Source organism: Tupaia chinensis, unplaced genomic scaffold (genome assembly GCF_000334495.1).
Source record: "Tupaia chinensis unplaced genomic scaffold, TupChi_1.0 Scaffold000047_1, whole genome shotgun sequence".
NCBI lineage: Eukaryota > Metazoa > Chordata > Mammalia > Scandentia > Tupaiidae > Tupaia > Tupaia belangeri.
Window position 1 is genome coordinate 3,750,884 of NW_006159505.1, and position 22,650 is coordinate 3,773,533.

Sequence of the window (22,650 nt, forward strand, 5' to 3'; positions counted from 1 at the left end):
TGCTGAATCTTCATCTTCCAAACAGTTAGAACAGTTAAATCTCGAGGCTTCAAGTGAGGCACAGGCCAGTAATGAGCCGACCACCAATGGTCATGGCCCACCTGCTGCCAAACAGGTTTCCCAGCATCCCAAAGGAATTATGGGAATGTTTGCCTCTAAAGCTGCTGCGAAAACTCAGGATACCAACAAGGAAACCAAAACAGAAGCTAAAGAAGTAACAAATGTAAGTCTTTGAAGATACACCTTTCTTCCAGCTTAGAACATAAAGAGAAGCACTGATAGTGCTTGTGGTAGTAGTAGTGTAATTATGGATATTATATGGTATTCAGTTGGTTTTCTACTGTAGTTTGAATGCATTAATACTTGGTATTCACTGTCATAGTCCTTTTCCTTCTGGTGATACTTCTTGCCAAGCTTGGGATTCTCCTGTGAATGGGTAATGCTTGTCTGTCCACATCACAAGATCGCTGTGAGACCCAGTTGCAATGACACGTGTGAAAACACCTCAAATGTAAAGTGCAAAGGATTGTATATTAGTAATATGTCATTTGGGGAACATCTTATAATCTGCTATACGTATATCTTTCTTTCTAGTGTGTTTAGCATTCTTGTTTTATTTTATGCAAATTCTTTTTTCCATTTGCTTCCCATGCTTTTTTATTGTTTGTCACCTAGATTTAAGGGAATTGACTTAAGAAAAGTATCAAAATAAAAACCCAGATGGGTATACTTATGGTTATTACTATTGTCATCATCATAATTTTCAAAATTCTACCTTGGAAAAAAAGAAGATGAGGGATAGAGAAAAACACATTTATTGAGTTTCTACTGCATGCCAGTAGTTTGATCTTTGTTTAAATCCTCTTATCAATTCTGTGAGGGAAACAGTACGATTCCCATTTCACATGTAGTGAACCCAAAGCCTAGATTTTTTAAATAACTTGTCTGAAGGTCATACTATGTTAAGTGGTAGAACCAGGATTCAAATCCACTTCAGATGATTAAAAATTCACTGTTTTGGATCCCCATCCTCCCATACCATGCTGCCTCTGACCTGTTTTAATTCTGTCAAACTAACAGTTTTTAAATGTGCCTTAGAAAAGTTTAGACATGCCCATGGGTAATGATTTTTTTAAGGACTATGAGAAACTAATCTTTGAAGATGAACACCAAAAACTGACTGGTCTGGATTATTGTTCTAGACAGGCTTTTTGTCTTTCTCTCTCTTTCTTTCTTTCTTTCTTTCTTTCTTTCTTTCTTTCTTTCTTTCTTTCTTTCAAGTTTATGTCTTCTATGTGAGAGACAAGTGGGCGGGTGTCTCATCAGAATCTTCATGCTTTGATTTACTCCTAGCCTCAGCCAGCCTGGATCACTGGTGTGCCTAGTATGCACTGGGAGACCTTGGAATATGAACCTGGGGCCTTCTCATATGGGCCCAGTATCAGAGTGTTGCATTCCCACTGAGCCACCAGTGGATCCTAGTTTGTTTGTTTTTTAATTTTGCCAGAGAGCACATGTGATCCTAGTTTGTTTTTTAATTTTGCCAGAGAGCACATGTGTTCTTCAGAGAGAGGAAAAGTACCCCTCTCCCCATGAAGAACAGTCATGCTACAATCCTTTCTCCTCCATCTTCCCTTGGGGATTTTGGACAGTCATGCCCAACATGTTTTTCAAGCCACCAGGTCTGGAACTTGAACCACATGGTCAACTGTGTGAGATCCAGCCTCCTTAACCACCTATCACTGACTGGCCCCCTAGGTGTTCTGTCTAATGCCTATGTATTTTGTCATGAGCTCTGCGATTGAGACTGTGCTACTTCAGGTAGCCTAAAAGCCAAAGAAAAATCACATATGTTTTCTTTTTGTGCTTTTAGGCATCTTCAGCAGGCAGCAAAGCACCAGGGAAAGGCAATCTGATGAGCAACTTTTTTGGAAAAGCTGCAATGAGTAAGCATTCTCTTACTTTCCTTTGACTAGTAAATGAATGTCAGCATAATGACATACCATACCAGAGATGAAAGCCACCTATTCTGGTTTTTGCTCATCCAGGAGACTACCATGTAGCACTCCTGCACCCCAACATGAATATGCAATGTACTACCAGTGTATCAAAGAAAGAAACCTAACTGGAACACTGGGCTTTATGGATGAGCTGGGCTCGGCTGAGCTCTCGTGGAGGGTAGTTTACTATTCCTGCTTGTACTTCCTGTCTTGAAAAGAGTGGGACATATTTGCTTCATAGGGCTCTTGCAAATGGGTGATCAACACGAAAGGGAGACTGCTTGGTGAAACAGAATAGAGTTGCGGTTAATGTTAGGGTGCTGGATCAGCTTGCCCAGTATGACCTTTTTTATTCCTGTCTCCCAAGGGGTCGCAGAAGCAAACCTTTGGCCTTTCTTTAGGTATTTTTATAGCTTACTCACAGTGATGAATTAAGACCTCAGTGTGAATTAGAAGTGCCATTTAAAAATATTTTTTGAGAAAGTGAAAATCTCCCTTATTAAAAAAAATATATTTAAATAAGAGTTCTTTCATGTGGAAAGAACCAATAGTCACTTATTTTCATAGTTCTCATATCAAGTACAAACGCTCTGAGGATATATGGCAGAGCACCAGGAAGAATGTGGGAGCTGTAGGATAATTATGGCACACTTTCTTAGAGTATCAGTTTTGCAGAGATTTTTTTTTTACATGCCTGTGCAAGCAGAACTAGTCAATTCTGCTTTTTCGTGATGATTAAATTAGTGGTCAAGGGAGGGATTGGAGTGATGGGTTTTTTTTTTTTTTTAATCTGCCATAAGAACTATCAGAGAAGAACACTCTTGTGTCCTGAAGTATTTGGAAAACATGACCCTTCAGTTTATTCGGAAACATGATCATATTATCGCAGGCACAGTGTATGGGGAGGGCTCCCTTCTGCTGTGAGAACATCACACTCTGTACCTGAGCGGCACGTCTGGTGTGGGGCCATTGTCCCAGTCGAATTATGGGATTTGCACGTTCGTTGTTTTTTTGGTTTTTGCTTTTTTTTATAATTATTTAATTTAATTTATTTATTTACATATTTATATTTGACCAGAGAGGGACAGAGCAAGAGTGAGAGAGAGGGAAAGCGAGAAAACAGGTCACCAGGTCCGGGACTCGACCTGTGGTCGGCCATGTGGGAGTCCAAGGTCCTTAACCACCATGCCACCTGCCTGTCCCCCTTTCCACTATTCTTTAAAGCTCATCCTAAGTTCTGCATCGTCTGTGAAATCTTTCTGGTCCCTCCATACCTATTAGGTGCCGAACTATGTGCTCCCCAAGATCTTGTATTTTCCTTGCCATAGTGCTTGTCCCACATTTAGTAAATTTCTCTTTTCAATGCTAAACTGTAAACTTCTGCGTGAACAACTGTGTCTATCTTGTGCTCCGTTATAGTTCCAGTGCCTAGTACAGTGCCCAGTACACAGGGTAATAAAGAGTGTCCATTTTCTCTCTCACAGCTCCTGGTGTGTTCCTCTCCCAACTGCAGTTTATACCATGTTACAGAGACACAGACTTCCCGTATCTGCTTTCTGTAAAATAGAGTTTAGAAAAGGCTGCCACGGAACAAAGAATGGGCAAATAATACTGGGAAAGGCAAAGGTGGGTCTTCTGAACTACAGTACTCTACACTGCATTGTGAATCTCCGAGTTGGAGTTAGAAATAACACCTGTAACTCGTGTCCTGCAAACGCAGTGGCAAAACCCATTTAAGGTGATGTTCTCCCCTCCTACGACTTTAAAGTATGGTAGTTGTGAAAGAGGAAATCTCTAAAGCACTTATACCATGGGGCTTACAGTTTTTAGGTCAATAACCTCACAGCAGATCGTTGTTTTTTGTTTTTTGCTTTTTTATATAATTATTTAATTTAATTTATTTATTTACATATTTATATTTGACCAGAGAGGGACAGAGCAAGAGTGAGAGAGAGGGAAAGCGAGAAAACAGGTCCAGGACTTGAACCTTAGTCAGTCATGTGGGGGTCCAGTGCCCTTACGCATCATGCCACTTGCCAGCCCTGAGATTATGGATTCTTGGCATCTCTGATGAGGACCACATATATGTACACATGTTGTTTTTGTGCATTTGTAACATTAAAAGCCAGTGAACCGGGGCAAGCAGGTGGTGTGGGGGTTAAGAGGTTGGATCCTACGTGGTCAGCTTTATGGTTCTAGTCATGGACCTGGCGGCTTGAGAATCACACCAGGTACTTGTGCATGAATGCCTGAAATCCCAAGAGAGTGGAGAAGGGATTGCAGCATGGCCATAACCCTGGGGGGTGATTTCTAACTTAACCTCTTTCTTTCTCTCTGGCAAGCACATACACATAAGGTTACATGATTATTTGCTAATTATAAAAAATCCTGTGCAGAAGTATGCACTTCTTTGTTAATATACTTATTTAGCATATGTTGATTGAGCACCTGTTGTGCCTGGCACTATTGTCCACTGGTTAGACAGTGGAGAAAAAAATAGACCAGGTCACTCCCTCCTAGTCCTATATTCATTCTACTTAGGAGAGACAGGTAAATAAATAGGGGAATATAAATTAGTTACTAATTATAATCGCTAGGCAGAGACAAACAGGTATGGTAGATAATCAAAACTTGATTAAAATAAGACTTAAATATTCACCCAATAAAAAGAATCACTTACAGAATTGATGTAACATTTTTCAAAGTCGAGTGTTCAGAGTAAAATCATGAGTTTCAGATTAGTTTTATGAAATTGGTAGACTCAATGCAGTAGCCTTTCTTTTCTTAACCCATGAGGTAGGTAAGAAATATTTGGAAGTCTTTCCTCCTAATGATGTAATTTCCTTTTTTAAAAAATAATTAATTTAATTTTATTTGTAACTATTATTATCATTTAATTTGACAAGAGAGAGACAGAATAAGAGAGAGTGAGAAAGCAAGCTGCCAGGTGTGGGACTGAAACCGTGGTCGGCCATGTGAGAGTCCAGTGCCCTACCAACCGTGCCACTTGCCAGCCCCATAATGGTGTCATTTCTAAATAATTACTATTAAATAGTATGTATATAATAGACTGTAAAAGTTATATAAATTTTAAGATACACATGTGAATTCAGAGAAATATTATTTTTAGTTAGCTATTGACTCTTAGTGTTTATTTTCCTGTACAATTTGGAGTATTTTGGTAGAAAACTGAGAAGTACTGATAGTTGAGAACAGTCGTATTGCAAATGCAAGGGATACACTACCATTGTGCTGTTGGGTTCTACCATTCAGATTTCCCATTCAAGTCTTCCTTCCAAAAACTAACATATAAATAGATTGCACTTTATACTTTATTATTCATACTTTCAAATAATGTTATTTATAAATGATTATACTAAACTGTGCATAACAGCCAAGACTAAGATGTCAATTTTTTTCTGTGCTGTACATGTTTTATATGGAACCAGAACTACTTATCAAGGCACCTTTTGCTGTTTACAGCTTAGTATTTGTGACTGCCTATAGAGAGTTATCACTGAATACAGCAGGAAGACCAGGTTATATGCTTCTGTAGTTTCACAGGTGGCTAGGCCTATCTTCTTGCATTTCTTAGTCCTCTGTACTGCAAAGTAGTTGTTTTTATGTTCAGCTTGGAATAGGGAGAAAGGGGTAAAGACTGAGGAGTTCAGCTAACAGGTTCAGATCTTGTGTTACCTTAGGTAAGTCACTTAATCTCACATACTGATACTGATTGATCTCTTTTTTTCTTTTTTCTGTTTTCTTTTGTGCATGCACTAACAGGAGAGAGAAACAGAGCCAGAGAAAACCACCTCTCCAGGGCGGTGGCCACATTGTAATTCCTTCTCCTCCATTCTCCTCTCGAGATTTTGGGCATGCATGCAGTCTTGTCTGGTGTGTTTTTTAAAATCTCTGGGTCTGGGACTCGAACCACACCGTCCCTCATGTGGGATTCAGTGCCTTAACTACCATACCATCTGCTGGCCCCCTAGTCTCTCTTGATGCTTATGATAATCTTGTAAATATTAACTCATTTATAGAGAAGACTGACTTACATAAAATAACTAGCCCAGAGTAAAGCAAGGTTTGAACCAAACTTTTCTGATTCCAAAATGGCCTTTCATTTTTATCATCAAGGCAGTATTAAGGTAGGACTATCCAAGCGTTAAGTGGTAGAATATAATAGGAAGAAAAGGTCTTACAACAAATTCTTTTGTCACCATTTGTAAGCTCTGTACTCCTGGGAAGCATCTTTTAATCATCTCTTAGTTTTCCTCATCTGGAAAATGAAAAGGATGATACCTCATAAAGTTGCACTTTTTCTAAATCTTGCTTTTACTGTCATTTGGCTCGGGCACTGTGCTAGAATGAGGGATTAGCAGGCAGCAGAAATGAAATAGTTATAGCTAGAGCAGTGGTTGGACAGAAGTGTTTTCTGAATAGTGTGAGCTCCATTCGGACAGGGACTGTTTTTTATCCTTTTAGCCTCTGCTTCTAACATGTCTGGCATATAACGGAGTGTCAGAAGACTGACAGAATGACGGAATGATATTGCACCATGGGGTTATATATCATCGGCTATACTTTATTTGTAGAGAAACTTAAAGTCAATTTGGATTCAGAACAAGCAGTGAAAGAAGAAAAAAGAGTGGAACAACCTCCAGTGCCTGTCACTGAACCAAAGTTGGCAGCTCCTACCAGCCTAAAGAAAGCTGGAAGAAAGGCAGAGCCTATGAAGATGCAGCAGAGGGAAAAAAAGAGGTAGGAAAATTTTGTTGCTGTGAGGGAAGAGTCACTCTACTGGGGTGAGAAGGTCTGCTCGGGCTTACTGACAGTAGACAGTTTCAATTGAGTATGAAATCCTACTTAATGCTTTGGGTGTACAACTCTACACTGCAACTAGAAAGAGACAGTAACTTACCTGGTAAAGTAGAACTATGGACTCAGCCACCTTGGACGATTTAGGGCCCAGAGTCATTTGGGGGGGCCTCACTGACCTAAATTGATTGTCTTTCCTCTCTTCATTTTAAATTTGGGGACATAGCATAAGCAAGCCTAATTGTCTGCAGTGCCTGTGTGTGCACATGTCTGTTTTTCACTGCAAATCGCCAAATGAAAGGTTACTATTTCCAGTGAAATTTAAGAGAAAAGTTCTTTGTTTTCTTTTTGTATCAATGAGTTTATTTTTCAAGTGGTAAAATGTAATTAGAAAAGAAAATAAAAAGCACACAAGCTGTTAAATAAGGATCCAGGAATTTGAGACACTACCTCATAGTTGGTAGGAATTAGTCTGTTGAAAGAAATTCTAAAGGACACTGTCAACACTGATAGGCCTAGAAAGACTTGATTTTTTGTTCTATGGGGGTGCATATTGTCATTGTTTTTTCCTCAGGGACACAGTGTATTGTACTGTGTACAAAGTCAGGTGTGATACGGTTCCTTGAGGCTTAATTCTGGCTTAGGGTAGGAAAATTTTGTTGCTGTGAGGGAAGAGTCACTCTACTGGGGTGAGAAGGTCTGCTCGGGCTTACTGACAGTAGACAGTTTCAATTGAGTATGAAATCCTACTTAATGCTTTGGGTGTACAACTCTACACTGCAACTAGAAAGAGACAGTAACTTACCTGGTAAAGTAGAACTATGGACTCAGCCACCTTGGACGATTTAGGGCCCAGAGTCATTTGGGGGGGCCTCACTGACCTAAATTGATTGTCTTTCCTCTCTTCATTTTAAATTTGGGGACATAGCATAAGCAAGCCTAATTGTCTGCAGTGCCTGTGTGTGCACATGTCTGTTTTTCACTGCAAATCGCCAAATGAAAGGTTACTATTTCCAGTGAAATTTAAGAGAAAAGTTCTTTGTTTTCTTTTTGTATCAATGAGTTTATTTTTCAAGTGGTAAAATGTAATTAGAAAAGAAAATAAAAAGCACACAAGCTGTTAAATAAGGATCCAGGAATTTGAGACACTACCTCATAGTTGGTAGGAATTAGTCTGTTGAAAGAAATTCTAAAGGACACTGTCAACACTGATAGGCCTAGAAAGACTTGATTTTTGTGGCAGGGGGCAGGGGGAGGTGGGTGCTGCTGTAGTAGAAAATGACGAAACAGCGAAGTTTCAGAAGGTTAAGGCTCTAGCCAATGGGCCTCACCTCTTGTGAACATATGCTGTGGATGGATTAAAATGGGTCCATGGGTCCAACACTCAGTGTTGAAGGTTATTACCAGGAATGCATTTGGTATTTTACTATTAAATTGATATTAAATGTTGTTTTTTGCTAGATGTTTTTTACCAGATTGAGAAAGTTCTTTTTTATTCCAAGTTTACTGAGAGGTTTAATCATGAATAGGTGTTGATTTTTGACAGATGCTTTTTCTGTATTTATTGAGATAATCATATGGTATTTCTGTTAATGTGTTAAATTATACTCATTGATTTTTTTTTTTTTTGAGAGGTTTTTGCTATAGGGCACGTGCGCGCGCCAGAAAGACAGAAAGAGACAGAAAGACAGAAAGTGAGAAATCACTCCCCGGGGGGATGGCTACACCACAATCTCTTCTCCTCCGTTCTCCTCTTGGGATCTTGGGCACGCATGCACGTGCACCCTGTGTGAGTTTAAGCCGCCTGGTCCGAGACTTGAGCTGCGGTCGACTACATGGGAGTTCAGCGACATAGCCATTGTGCTAACGGCTGGTCCCTACTCATTGATTCTTTTAAAAATTTTTATTTGTTATTTAATTTTGATGAGAGAAAGAGAGAGAGAAAGAAAGTGAGAGAGCAAACTGCCAGGTCTAAGACTTGAACTGTGGCTGGCCATGTGAGAGTCCAGCACTTCTAACCACCATGCTACCTGCCAGCCCTTATAGTGGTTGATTTTAAATATAAGTTAAACCAACCTTGCCTTCTTGGGTCATGATGTATTATCCTTTTATATCTGAATTAGACTTGTTAATGCTAAATGAAGAATTTTTTACCTTTATGTTTATGAGGGCTATATAGGTCAGTTATTTTCTGATAATGTCTTTGTTATGTTCCAGTATCAAAGCTATGCTTAAGTTCAGGGCTGGACGGTAGTGCAGAGGTAATATGTGTATCTCTGGCAGACCCATGTAAGAATGTTGCAGTTCATGTCCAGAGCCCTCCCTGAGTATTCTGGGTGTGTGTGTGTGCCTCTTATCTGAACTGGCTGGAGCTGGATTACGGTGCCAAGACCCTGTTGAAGGTGCTATATCTCCATCTCTCTGTCTTTCTCACTCATGGAAGAAATACTATAGTTAAAAAATAAGCAAAAAACAAAAGCTGTACTAAGGTTATAACATTAGTTGGTAGGAGTTCCCTCTGTTTTCCAAAGGAGTTGTATGTAAGATACATATCATTTCTGTCTTGAAGTTTTGGCAAAATTTGCCAGTGAACTCAGGCCTAGAATTTCTTTATCGGAAGGTTTTTTCCTTGTGAATTTTCTTTCTTTTTTCCTTTTTTTAAATTTTTAAAATAAATTTTTCTGGAGTACACATGCACTCGCTGGAGAGAAGCAGAGAAAGAAGTGCATAAGCTCCCTTCCCCTGCAGGGAGAATGGACACACTGCAGTCCTTTCTCCTCTGTTCTCTTCTCAGGATTTTGGTCATGCACACACATACGTTTGGCATGTTTTTTAAGCCACCAGGTCCAGAACTTGAACCATGGAGTCAACCCTATGACATCCAGCCATCTTTACCACTATGCCATGGGTTGGCTCGAATTTGATTTCTTTAAATACATCTATTCAAATGTTCTAGTTCTTCTTGCATCAGATTTGACTAAGTTATATACATATTTTTTCTTGTTTTCTTTATTACCAGAGGGTTCATGCCTGGCCAGGGAATCGGGAATGGTGGAGAGAGAAAGCATCCCTCAGTGGAAAGTAACATTTCTCCTTTTCATCATGATTTTGGCCATGGTCTGCACACATCCCGAGTGTGATTTTCAAACTGCTGGGTCCTGGACTCAAACTACAGCTATGTGGGATCTAACTCCCAATGCTTTAACTAAACACTGTGCTATATGGGGCAGCCCTAAGTCGTGCTTTGAAAGGAATTTGTCTATTTTATATACATTGTTGAACTTACTGACATAAAGTTGTTCATAAAAGAACCTTTTTTTTTCTTTCTTTTGCTATATTTCCTTGTTAGATATTGTTCATTGTTTCATTCCTGGTTGGTAATACATATTTTTCTCAGTTTTGTAAGAGGCTTATTAATTTTATTAATCTTTTCCCCAGAAAATAACAGCTTTTGGCTTAGTTAATTTTTTTGCTATTGTCTATCTAATTGATATCTGCTCTCTAGCTCAAAGTAGGAAAAGAGATTGATATTTGAAGGCATCAGGGGCCCAGCCCTCTGGCCTACTAGTTAAGGGAGCCAGATCCCACATGACTGACCTGATTCAAATCCCAGCCCTGGTGGCTTAGAAAACATACCGGGCATGTGTGTGCATGCCTAAAATTCCAGCAGGACTGAGAAATGGAGGAAAAGGAAGTTTACCATGACCACTCCCCACTGGGGGGTGGGGAGTTTGTCCCTTTTCCTCTATCTCTCTGGTGAGTGCATGCACCCTCTGGCAATTAAAAAAACAATGACAAAGATATGAGGTAGTTGACAACAAAGACTGTCTTGTAAATATTTTATTTCTAATACACAATAGGCTCTTGATAAATTATTTGTAGATTGAGTGGTGTGAGGGAGTATCTAGACAGAGGAACTAAGTTCTGCAAAGGTGGAACCTAAGATTTTTATAACCTTAAAGTCTTGTATCTATACCTTTGCTCATAATGTTCTTTCTCTTCAGAGTATGTATCTCCTCTCCCTGGTGAACTTCTACTTAGCTTTTAAATTTTTCAAGTAAGAATCATGATCCATAATATTAGTTCCGTAAAATTTATCCTATTGTATTTTAGCTAGTGATGTTTGCCAGTGCTGAGGACAATATTTCCTTCTGGTCTTTGTATCCTCGGTATTTAGTAAAGAACCTTGTATAAAGGCAGGAGCTGCTTATTTAATGCATATTGGATGATTATAAGGCCAATAGGGGATGTAAGAAGGAATTTGGAGATTCCTGATAACTTGATTGTAGCTTCCGGTGTTCCTTAGAGGGCTAGAGGGGATTTTTCTTCTGGTCATCTTGTCTAGTGACCTAGCTGTGGTCCGTTCGAGCATTTTGAAAAAGCCTCCTCATTGACCTACTTTCACTTTGTTTTCTACCCTCTGGAATTAAAACCAAGTGGTTATAAAGCAAAAAGCTTAGGAACATGTTTATAGTTTTGTTCTTGTAACTTGTTTATTCCTGAACAGCAACAGGGGGAAGCGAATAGAGTTATCTGATGATGAGACAAAAGAAACTGAACACGTGAAGAAAAAGAGGAGGAGAATCAAGCTTCCTGAGTCTGAGAGCAGTGAAGATGAAGGTGGGCATTACTGTTTTGAGTAGAGGAGCAATTTTTATGATGCTCAAGGAACTAAAAAAGGGAATTTATCACAAGTCACAATTAGAATAGTAATCCTAGTATTGAAAGACATATAGCACCTTTTTTTATTTGAAATCTACTTTAGCCTTTTGGCCAGACCATGATGTTCAGGTAATTTGTCAAAATAACTAACCCAAAGGGAAAGATAAGGATTCATTTTGTACATACTAAGACCTTTTAAAAAAATAAAATGGGTAGAAGGGAAGGGGGTATTTTGGCTACTCTTGTGAATCTTTTAGGAACTGTTGTATTCTAAACATTCAAGGGTATTGGTGGTTTTCCATACCCCTTAAGTAAGCCATGATAAAACTGGAAGAGTGTGCAGTATCATTATTGAAAGAGATGGTACTGTGGACCCATCCAGCTATAAGCTGTGGGCATTGTTGTAAGAAAAACAAGCAGGAAAATTTATATAATTTTTAAGAGAGTGTCAAATATTCTTTTCATTTTAGCTGTAGAGTGCATGCACTTGCCAGTGACAGACAGTGATGGGAAGAGAGAAAGAGAGAGACCGGGAGGAATGGAAAGTGAGAAAGCACTCCCTAGGGGAATGGCCACACCACCACAATCCCTTCTCCATTTTTCTTTTGGTATTGAGCATGCATACACACGTGCCTAGTGTGATATTCAAGCCACCAGGTCCAGGACTCAGTCACACAGTCAGCCATGGCCGTGTAGAATCCAGCCACTTTAACCACCACACCACCAGCTGGTACCTAGAATGTCAAATAATCTTTCTTTATCTATGTGGGTAGAGGTTTTTGCCTTAGGGCATCCCCTCTCCTCCATTTTCCTCCTGGGATCTTGGGCCTGCACACACACGCACCCGATGTGAGTTTCAGGCCACCAGATCTGCGACTCAGACCATGGCTGGCCACGTGGGAATCTAGCAACATAACTGCTACACCATCTGCTGGCCCCAAGAACGTCAAATATTCTTAAAGGCCAAGATTTCCTCCCTAATTGTGTAAAGGAAAGTATATGGAAAGAGAAGGAGACTAAACAAATATTCCTGGGCTGGACTTACTGAGATGACTCTGCCCTAAAAAGCCTGCTTTTAGAGCCAGTAGTAAAAAGCTTGAACTGCCATAATCAATCCTCTATGAACTCATGGCATAGGTAATGGGGGGAAATCTAGTCCAAAGGAATTTGGCATCCCATAAAGGTACATAAACAATGCAAACAAACCCATACTAAAAGGGGTTAACATAGAATAACCAGTGCAAAAAAGGAGCCTGTTATGCTGCCAAAGGACAAAACTAAACTTGTAAGAATCTGCTCTTATAAGAAACTGCATCAGAATAACTCCAAGTGGTAGCAGAGGCTCTCCTCCAAAAAAGGATACTTACTGGATTGTCTGGAAAGTTGTGACGCATTTTTGCATAGAAAAATATGTCATGACTTTCCTGACAGCCTAATAGCTCAGCTATACAAGTAAGTTTTTAAAAAAATTATATATGTAGATGAGCATAATGCAAAAAGAAATAAATGAACAGAGCTCAGAGATAGTGCCAGGAAGTTGAATCTGTCTGACAGAGGACCTGGTGGCTTGCTTTCTCACTTTCCCTCTCGACCTCCCCTCGACTCTTATGGATTTAGATCCTACCATTCATGCTTTCGTGTTAAGGATCGTGGCCTCTGATACCCTGTGAGAGATGCTCTGCTCTTTAGCGGTGTGGTTTTCAGTGGCTCTTTGGAATGAGGAGGGGTAGGACATTGTGAGTGTCCCACAAGGGCAGTTGCTATATTTACAATCCATATCATTTATCAGAATGCTTTGTCCAAGGCTACTGAAAGGAAGATTCTTAATTATGTGGATAAAATAACTATCTAGGAGCATTCTCATTCTCACCAGGGAAATAACAGGCATCTCCATCCAAATACATGGGAGGATAATTAGGAAGTGGATTTAGGAATTTGTGCTAATTGCATCAGTCTTCCTCATTTTCAGTCAGGAAAAGAACTTGGAGAAGATTCTGGACAAATCTTTGAAAATATCAGCCTACCACACGTTGAAACAGTAAACTAAGTTCTCAGATATTCATGAGGGAGTCAGCTCTAAGTGGAGGAATTACTGTGGTTGATTGACACTCATTGCATTACAGACTTCTGAAATAAGTCTGCGTAGCTGTGATCCATGGCCCACAAAAATAATAGCAGTGGGTGATTAGAAATATGAGCGGGATTATTTGGTTTGGAAAGAAGTGTGAAGAAATGTGATAGAGGTAAACAACCAATAATAACAGGTGATATAGAGCAGAGATGCTTAGGTTTTTTCCTCTGGCAAAAACAATTTTTGGTATCTGACTAAATTATAAACTTCTGCCATTTTATTCTTAAATTGCTTTTTTGTCTCAAAGCCACTGGGATTTTTTTTTAAGAGTTATTTTATCTAACTTTATTTATTTATCTATTTAATTTGACCAGAGAGGGACAAAGAGAGAGAAAAGTGAGGAAGGAAGCCATCAGGTCTGGTACTTGAACCATGGTCAGCCATGTGGGAGTCCAGCACCCTTAACCATCAGGCCACCTGCCAGCCCAGGAGCCACTGGGATTTTATTTTAACCTTCGCTCAGTGTCTAACTTATTCTTGTTTTACTTCTATTGCACTGAGTATGTGTATTAGTTTGATACACCGTCTTAAACTAGAGGTTAGTTGGGGAACAGCAGGCGTGGAGGAAATGGTGAGGACTGTGGAATTGAACAGATCTTGACCATTTACTGGGTGACTTCAGGCAGACTACTTAACCTTAAATCCTTGACTTGTCATCTCTAGAATGGGGATGTTATCACGAACTAGTCTCCTTATGAACATCAGATAAGATGGTATGTCAGGCCAGCGGGTGGTGTGCTAGTTAAGGTGCTGAACTCTCACCTGGCCGACTATGGTGTGAGCCCTGAACCCAGTGCTTGAGACCCAGCAGACCTGCCAGGCACACGTGCATACATGCCCAGTATCGCTAGAGGAGATTGGGGGAGGGGAAATTGAAGCATGCCTGGGGTGGAGGGACGATTTCTCATTTTCCCTCTATGTCTCTCTCTAGCAAGCACACTGCCCTATGACAAAAACCTTTAAAAAAAAAAAAAGTGTATTAAAAGTGCCAAGACAGCTTTTAACACATAGTTAAGTTTTTAAGTTTATGTATTTTGTTTCATGGATAAGTGAGACAGAGAGTGACAAAGAAAGAGCACCCCCCAGTGGGGTCTTGACACCAAGATCCACTCCCAACCGTAGCCATCTCCAGATGGGAAGAAGGGAAGGGCACACATGTGCCTGCCATACGCAAGGAGGTCTCTGGAGACAAGCCTGGAGCTTTCCCACGTGGGACGGCCTTGTGGAATATCATATGTTACCTCCTGTGCCACTCGCTGCCTAGCCTCCTGTAGTAGGTTTTCTTATTCATTCCACTCTACCTGTTGTGTTCAATAAAGGTTTAGCAGTAGTAAGTATATTTACAGATACCCTCTCTCAGAAAATTATCTTTAACTTCATATTTGTGACTCTCTACCTGAGAGACTTACTTTCTCCTTTACCCTGTTGGGGTAACACTTTAATAGTACTACACACTCTCTTTGTAAAACACAAAAAAGTCAAACCAAGAAAGAACATTAATAATATGTACATTGCTAGGAAGAAATAGTTTTAATTGAGATGCTTAAGTCTTTGCTAATATTTTCAGTCCTTACAAGTTGTTTATGGAAAATGTTAAGTAAATAATTCTCCTTTTTAGGTAAGGAAAGGTATTTTTAAAAAATACCAAGTCCTAGGAAGCTGTAAATAGTTTCCAGGAATTCTAATATCAGCTCTGCCAGAGAACTCTTAACAAACAAGTGGTTATATTGCTGGATCCCTGAAATTTGTTTTACCACAGTTCTTATTCTGCCCCAACAAAGATTGTTTTCCTGGGATAAGTGATGTGTTACTACTTGAGTGTCTTTTACCTGAAGAGCTACAGATTTGCTAGAAATAAATTTAAAATAACACATCAAATATGCCTATGCTTATGGCAGTAAAATTGTATTATGTCAGAGTGCTTGGCTTGATGAAGAAGACTAAAGTAAGCAAGTTCTAGCAAATGAATGTGGGCAGGATTTTTTTTTAATTTTTAAAAAATTTCTTTGAACCTTAGTAGTATAGGACAGAAATAATAGCAGGGCCAGCCGGTGGTGTGGTGGTTAAGTCAGCTGGATCCCACCTGGTTGACTGCACAGTTTGAGTCCTGGACCATGCGACTTGGAAAACACACCAGATACATATATGAACGTTCCCAACGTCCCAAAAGGCGAATGGGGGAGAAGGGATCGCAGTGCAGCATCCTCTCAGGGGATGCTTTCTCACATTGTCCCGCTCTCTGTGTTTCTCTTTAGCTATTGCTTGTTCCCCATAGCAAATTTTTAAATATTTATTTGTTTACTTATTTTTAGAAAGAGATTATTGCTATAGGGCACCCTATGTGACTGTGCTTGCCAGAGAGACAGACAGAAAGTGAGAAATTACCTCCCCAGGGGGATGGCCACACTGCAGTTCCTTCTTCTCCATTCTCCTCTCAGGATTTTGGGCACATGGAGTTTCAAGCCATCAGGTCTGGGATTCAAACTATGGTCAGCCATGTGAGAGCCCAGCAACATAACCATTATACCATCTGCTGGTCTGTAAAACAGATTTTTTTAAAAAAGAAATAATAGTGATTTTGTGGGTTAATATGAGAATGAGTGATTAATATTTTTGTAAAGTCCAGAAAATTCTAGTTGTTTTCCCTGTCTTTCCTTTCTTAAACATTTATTTTATTTTAAAATTTTGTCATAGGGCACAACAAGCACTCACCAGAGACAGAGAAAGTGAAAGTAAGAAAGCAGCTCCCTGAGGGGGGGAATGGTCATGCTACAATTCCTTTTCTTCATTCTCTTGGAATTTGGGGTACATATGCACGTGTATCTGGTATGTTTTTCAAGCACCAGGTCCAGGACTCGATCTCTGTTGGCAATACGGGATCTAGTTGCCTTAACCTCCATGCCATCTGCTGGTCCAAAAAAATTTTTTAAGTTTAAACAAAATAGTAGATATGTATATAGTTTTAAAAGTATATAAAACCAGTTTTATAACAGATATTATCATGTTTCTCTTGAGGATGTATGGAAAGAAGAAATGTGCTGAGTCTTCTTTGATCCAGATGCCCTCATCCCAAATTTGGTCCAGAAAGCTATTATTTTCCTTTATTATAAGATATGCGTATTGTTACTCTGTATTCAGTGCTACGGAAATTAAGGTGCCTCTGCCTGAACTTCCCTCCTGCCACTGTAGTGCATGGACCGTGGTGTGCCCACTTCCTCACCTGCTGGTCCTTCCCAATAGCAGAGGCCTAGTGTTGGGGTTTGACTTTTGTCTGTTTGAGCTCCCATCACACTCTCACTTCCCAGAGCTGGGCCAATAGCTGGATGCTTTCCTTTTATGTTTCTGTCTCCTGATTCCCAGAGCTTATAAAGTGTTGGGGCCCATTTCGCCCTTGAAGTGTATAGTTTATTGTTTCATTCTGGCTCTTGTTCTGCTTCACCTCTTTAGGTCATTTGGCCTTGAACCCTCTACTGTCATAATTTTTAACACTGACCTAATCAGTTGGGAGAATTTCAGATCCAAGACTTGTGCTAAGAATTTGAATACAGCCAGGAGATCCAGGGAGCAGGTGAGGCTAAGCAGCTACACAGTCCCCTGACCAGCAGTTTCTTTGCTATGATTAAGCAATAGGTCAGCTGAGGATTTTCACTTCCCTCTCATGGGCCCTATACTAAGACCACTATTTCTGGAACTATTGAAACACAATGAGATCCCTTTGGTAGTGCTCTTCTCTCGGGTGATTCTACTTCCATAGCAATATTTCTTTCTTCAGTGGGTTCTTTACTGCTAATCGCAACATGGCAGAACGAGGCTCATCTGTGGGGCAATCACTGGAAAGAGTTTCCATACAAAAGAGTGAGCAGGTCTTAGTTGTTAGAGCTGTAATTGTGATCATTTCAAAGATGATCTCCTCCCCCACTCCCAAGTTTATGCTCTTAACATTAGCTGGCAATTTTCAATCTAACAAACATCTCAGGTGACTGCAAGTAATCCTGCACTCACAATTACAAAGACTCTGGCATGGAACATTTGGTATAATCTGACGATTATCTCCACTCCCTTGATTTTGAGAGAAAACACCTGGTCCCGAATGGGAAGACAGCATAGGCTAGGAATCAGAAAGCTGTGGAATCAGGCTTGGGTTTAAAACTTCCTGTCTCTGTTACAGTTGTATGACCCTGGCAAGTTAAGGAACCTCTCTGAACCTTTTTTGCTCAGCTGTAGTGTGTGAATAATAGTATCTGTTTCCTAGGGCTGTTGTGAGGATACATGGCATACATGGTAAATAAAGCCTTTAGCTAAGATGATCTCTTAAGTACTTGTGGCTCTAGTAATTCTTGATTCTCTGATTTTATTTGTATAAAATGTGCATTTTAAAGGTAACTATATAACTGTGAAGTCATTGGTTGTCATGAATTACTGCTTGCGCAGTGCCCTTTCATGGACCTAGAAATTGAGAGAGCCAGCGGCCAAAGCACTGTACCAGATAGTGCATGTTATTCTTTTATCTAAGCTTGTTTCATTATTTCAGTCTTCCCAGACTCTCCTGGTGCTTATGAAGCTGAGTCACCATCCCCACCGCCTCCTGTATCCCCACCTCCTGAACCCGTGCCGAAGATTGAGCCTGAGCCTCCTCCTATCAAGGTAAATCTTTACTGAGATAAGCATCCTTTCTCACTCCAGGACCTACAGCTGCTGTGCTGAGTCAGTTCACTTGCTGTATACTTCACAGATACCAGTAGATGGCTCTTGTCTCATTCCGATTCCCTACAGGTTTTACAGAATGGGCATTCACTCTTTTCTCACCTGAAGAGAAATTTCACTGTAGGGCATGGTTTTAAGAAGGTTGCACAAATGGATCCTGGAAGCTGTTTTGTTTCTCATGAGTTCAACTTCAGGCCTTCTCTACTATACAACTGCTTTTGGAATTGTGCAAAAAGAGGTCTTGCCTTTGAAAGATAGAGGGGAACAAACAACTCACACATGTTTGTTGCTCTTAAGAAGCTCTTGTGGAAAAAGGTTGGATGAGTCAAGCTGGCGACACAAATGGAGAGTTTTGGATGTTCTCCAGCTGGGTCTTGTCTACATCTGTTAGTGTAGATTGAGAAGAGTTGACAAAATGGGTGCTGATAAGCCCCCCACTTGGGGCTATTAGTTTCCTTCATTTGTTGTATACTAATTTCCTCATTAGGTGAAGAGAAAATGGGATGAGAGACCGGTAGATAAAAAAAGAAATTATATATTAAAATCTCAAGTCTGTACAGACAGTGAGTACAACGTGTCTGTGGTAGCATTGGTCCCTGAAAGTTCTGTGTAGAGACTCTCTTTCAATTTTTTTGTCTTAACAGAATTTTAGAGGGAGATTGTTACAGATTTAAACGCCTTTGTGCTGTTTTTCTCTATAGCTTCACTGCTTAACATTGTATTTTCTGATTTCCCTCTGATCTTTTAGAGCTCAAGTGGAGAACACAAAAGAAAACGAAAGCGCGTACTGAAATCTAAAACCTTTGTGGATGACGAAGGCTGTATGGGTGAGACACAGTTTTGGCTTCCAATTCAGAGATAGATTCTAGAAAGACACTATAACCCCTCATTGAGCAGCAGGTCTCAATCTTTAATGTGCAATGAATCACCTCCGAGTGATGCCAACGCTGGCCCATACTTTGAGGAGCAGAGTATAGAGAACTCTACAACTAAAGTCAGGACACTGGGGTTCTTGTTTGGGTCACTCTATTAAAAAGTACTGGGATCTTGGCTAAGAGTCATGGCATCTCTGGTGGAGAGTTTCTTGATCTGTGGAATGGTGGTATAATGCCCATTTTGCTTAAATGTGGGATCATTATGAAGAATCGAGTGAGTTAAGGATGTATCTGAAATCCCTTTCAAGATGGAAACCCACACTATGAACTTAAGATGGTGTCCTAGACATTGAGAAACATTTGTTCTTTTTTAGCGTGGTTGTTTTAAGTGTAATCAGTAGAAAAGAAGCTCCTACAGATGATTGGGCTCTGAAAGGGAGATCAGAAGTCGTCTTTGGTATTTCAGCCCATTTGTTCTCCAGAGGGGAGTGACTCATCCAGATGGCTTCCTTTATGTATCTTATTTGTAAGCCATGTTAGGTAAAAGCATGTGCTTGGGATGAAGGCCTAGAGGGGAATAGAATTCAGGCATTGAGTCATTGGCTGATTTTTCAGCCATGTTTTAGTTTCTTCTACCATATTCAACATCAAGCCAGACCTCTGTAGGGCTTTTAACACTTAGCACTTGAGCCCTAATGGCGTGCTCCAATTCTGCTGCTGTGTTTTGTATTTGGAAAGACTTACAAGTCTGGACTCTTAGATTTCTTCTAGTTGACTAGCCCATGATTGCCATTTCTCCTTTCTTGTGGCACTTGCCACCAGAGATCTAGATGTAGAGAAGGATTTTTTTTTCCTTTCTTGATTTTTCTTGTCTAGTTCAAATTTCTTTCTTTCTTTTCTTTTTCTTTTTTTTTTGGAGAGGTTTTTGCTATAGGGCACGTGCACTTGCCAGAAAGACACAGAGAGACTGAAAGTGAGAAATCACCCAGCCCCCGGGGGGCAGGGGGGAATGGCCACACCACCATCCTCCATTGTCTTCTTGGTATCTAGGGCACACATGCACACACGCCCAGCATGAGTTTAAGCCCCCAGGTCTGGGACTCGAACTGTGGTTGACTACATGGAAGTCCAGCAACATAGCCATTACGCCATCTGCTAGTCCCAAATTTCTATCTTTAAAAGATCAGTTGGCTCAGAAGAATCCACTTTGCCTGGATGATGTGGTTGTTATAGCTAGGGAGGACATTCTGTTGGTTGAGTACCCTGTCCCATATTTCCCACCTCCCATTCCTCTGAAAAGGTCTGTGCCAGTATAATTATAGCATATAATTGGAGAATAAAATACCTTACAAGTGGAAATTATGTCTTTTTTAATGTTAAATTTCTTGTGAACCTATGAATTCTAGACTTTGGGGTTTGTTTTTGTTTTCAAACTTATGAAAGTTCAAGCCTCTTGGTTTTGCCATTAGTGGTAATATATGTATTTACTGTTCAATTTCATGTTTTTCTTTTAAATTTAAGATGACTAAGACATCAGTACAAGTTTTTTCCTCGTCCTCCTACCCCACAACCCCTCTCCCCCAAAATAGTAAAATATATGGCTTTTAGAATTCATTGAGAATGTCTGGCTAATTATTTATTGGTTTGTTCAAAACATAGTACTCAAGTTTTGGCCAGGTGTAGGGTGTGGACTTTTGTACTCCTGTCTCTAGACAGGACTGTTAAAGAGCCTTGGACACAACAATGAAAACTGTGCTCACATAGCACTTTTTAAAAAAGGTTTTTTAGTCCAAGTCAACCTAATGAATCTTGGCTCTGGTTACCAACAAAGGAGTTCTGCTTTTCTCTCTGCTCAGGCCGTTCCAGACATACCGGTGCAGGGGCTGCCCTGTCCTGTGCTGGCTCAGATTTATTTTGTGGGTTTACAAAGCTGGTATTACCCTTTCTGTGAGTTTGCAGCAGGGACTGGGGAGTTGAGTCCTTCAGATGAGCTTGGGGTGGATCCCTAGACAAGGGTGGATCTCTAAGAGCAAAGCAGTTGAATAGAAAGGAATTCCAATGTTACCCACACAAATCAGCCTCTTTAAATGGCAGCCCAGAAATGTGTCATATTGTTTAGCTGATATGGGCTATATTTTTAAACTGCAGTCTCCTTTGTCCTGTAGTTCAAAGTAGCTATATCTTTGCATATAGAAATTCTGCTCTTAGCTCCTAAGGTATGGAGTATGCTGCTGAGGAAATTGTGTTGTGCTGCCCTAACTGGTTTTTAACTCCCCCAAGCAGTATATTGCACAAAATTGGCAGTGAGACAGCCAGTAATTTCACTAATAAGTCATGAAATAAAGAGCTAATTAGGACTGAGACGTAATCATGTAGACATGCTGCCATGTGAATACAGAACATAGCTTATAAAGGAGCAAAATGCCACCAAATAGTAGTAGTTTGTTTACTTTCTCTATCTGTAGCTGGCTCTTCAGACTTTTCTAATTTAGGCTATTGAGTAAAAAACAGTTCTTAATTTTGTCCCATTAATGTAGTTACATAATGCTTTTGAAAGTGCCTATGAGATGGGTACGGTCTGGGAATCGTAATTGCTGAACTAATAGACATGCCATGGAAATTCCCTAAGTATTTTAGACCTACATTTCCGAAGCTTTGCTGACTACGCATTTCTTGAAGATGTTGCTAAAATTAAAATTTCAGTTCAGTAGGTCAGAGGTGTAGGTCAGAGGTGGACCTAAGAGTCTACATTTCTAATAAGCTTACAAGAGAGTCTAGTGCCTTTTGCCTATGATGCATAGTTTGAGCAACAAGGCCTTCACTAATAACTAGTATAGATATAAAGTTTACCAGTGTATTTTAGCCTCTCAGTGGACAGGAGCTGTCTTGTGTATTATTGCATTGCTAAGAGAAATACCAGAGACAGGATAATATATACAGAAAATAGAGGTCTATTTGCAAGACTCATGATTTTGGTGGCTAGAAATTCCAAAGGCGTCACAAAATGGTGGAAGACAACTTTGAGAAGAGCTGTTTAGTCTGTATCCACGTGGCCTCTACCTGCCTCATTTGCTGTCCTTATTTACACTCTAGAATTCAGTTATGGGGGCTCCACCCTGATGACTTTATCACACCCAGAGCCCTACACTGGATTGCCATGAAGGAATTAAGCTTTCACTTAACACCTTTGTAATGCAGTCATGCCCAACACATGAACCCATAGGGAACATTGACCCACCAAGACCAGATTCCAAAATATGAACCTTTGGGGAATAGACCATTATCTAAACTATAATAGAAGTCATCAAAGTGAATTCTAGGTTCTTTTTTTCTTTTTCTTTCTTTCTTTTTTTTTTTTTTTTTTTTTTTTTTTTTTTTTTTTTTTTTTTTTTTTTTTTAGGTTTTCTTGCTATAGGGCATGTGCGCTTGCCAGAAAGACAGAGACAGAAAGACATAAAGC

General features: G+C 40.0%; 1 protein-coding gene across 6 annotated transcripts in view; it reads left to right on the forward strand.

The window, feature by feature from the left end:
* The window catches only part of POLD3 (DNA polymerase delta 3, accessory subunit), a 63,133-nt gene that overhangs the window by 25,649 nt on the left and 14,834 nt on the right, over positions 1 to 22,650 (forward strand). For all 6 annotated transcript variants that reach the window (XR_333375.3, XR_333376.3, XM_006140991.3 and 3 more), the window contains 6 exons: positions 1 to 223; positions 1,874 to 1,946; positions 6,596 to 6,761; positions 11,326 to 11,438; positions 18,143 to 18,255; positions 19,064 to 19,142. Coding sequence is in view for 4 of the 6 variants with exons in the window: in XM_006140991.3 (XP_006141053.1) it covers positions 1 to 223; positions 1,874 to 1,946; positions 6,596 to 6,761; positions 11,326 to 11,438; positions 18,143 to 18,255; positions 19,064 to 19,142 (767 nt within the window). In the remaining 2 variants the exon portion in view is untranslated. The remainder of the gene's footprint in view (positions 224 to 1,873; positions 1,947 to 6,595; positions 6,762 to 11,325; positions 11,439 to 18,142; positions 18,256 to 19,063; positions 19,143 to 22,650) is intronic.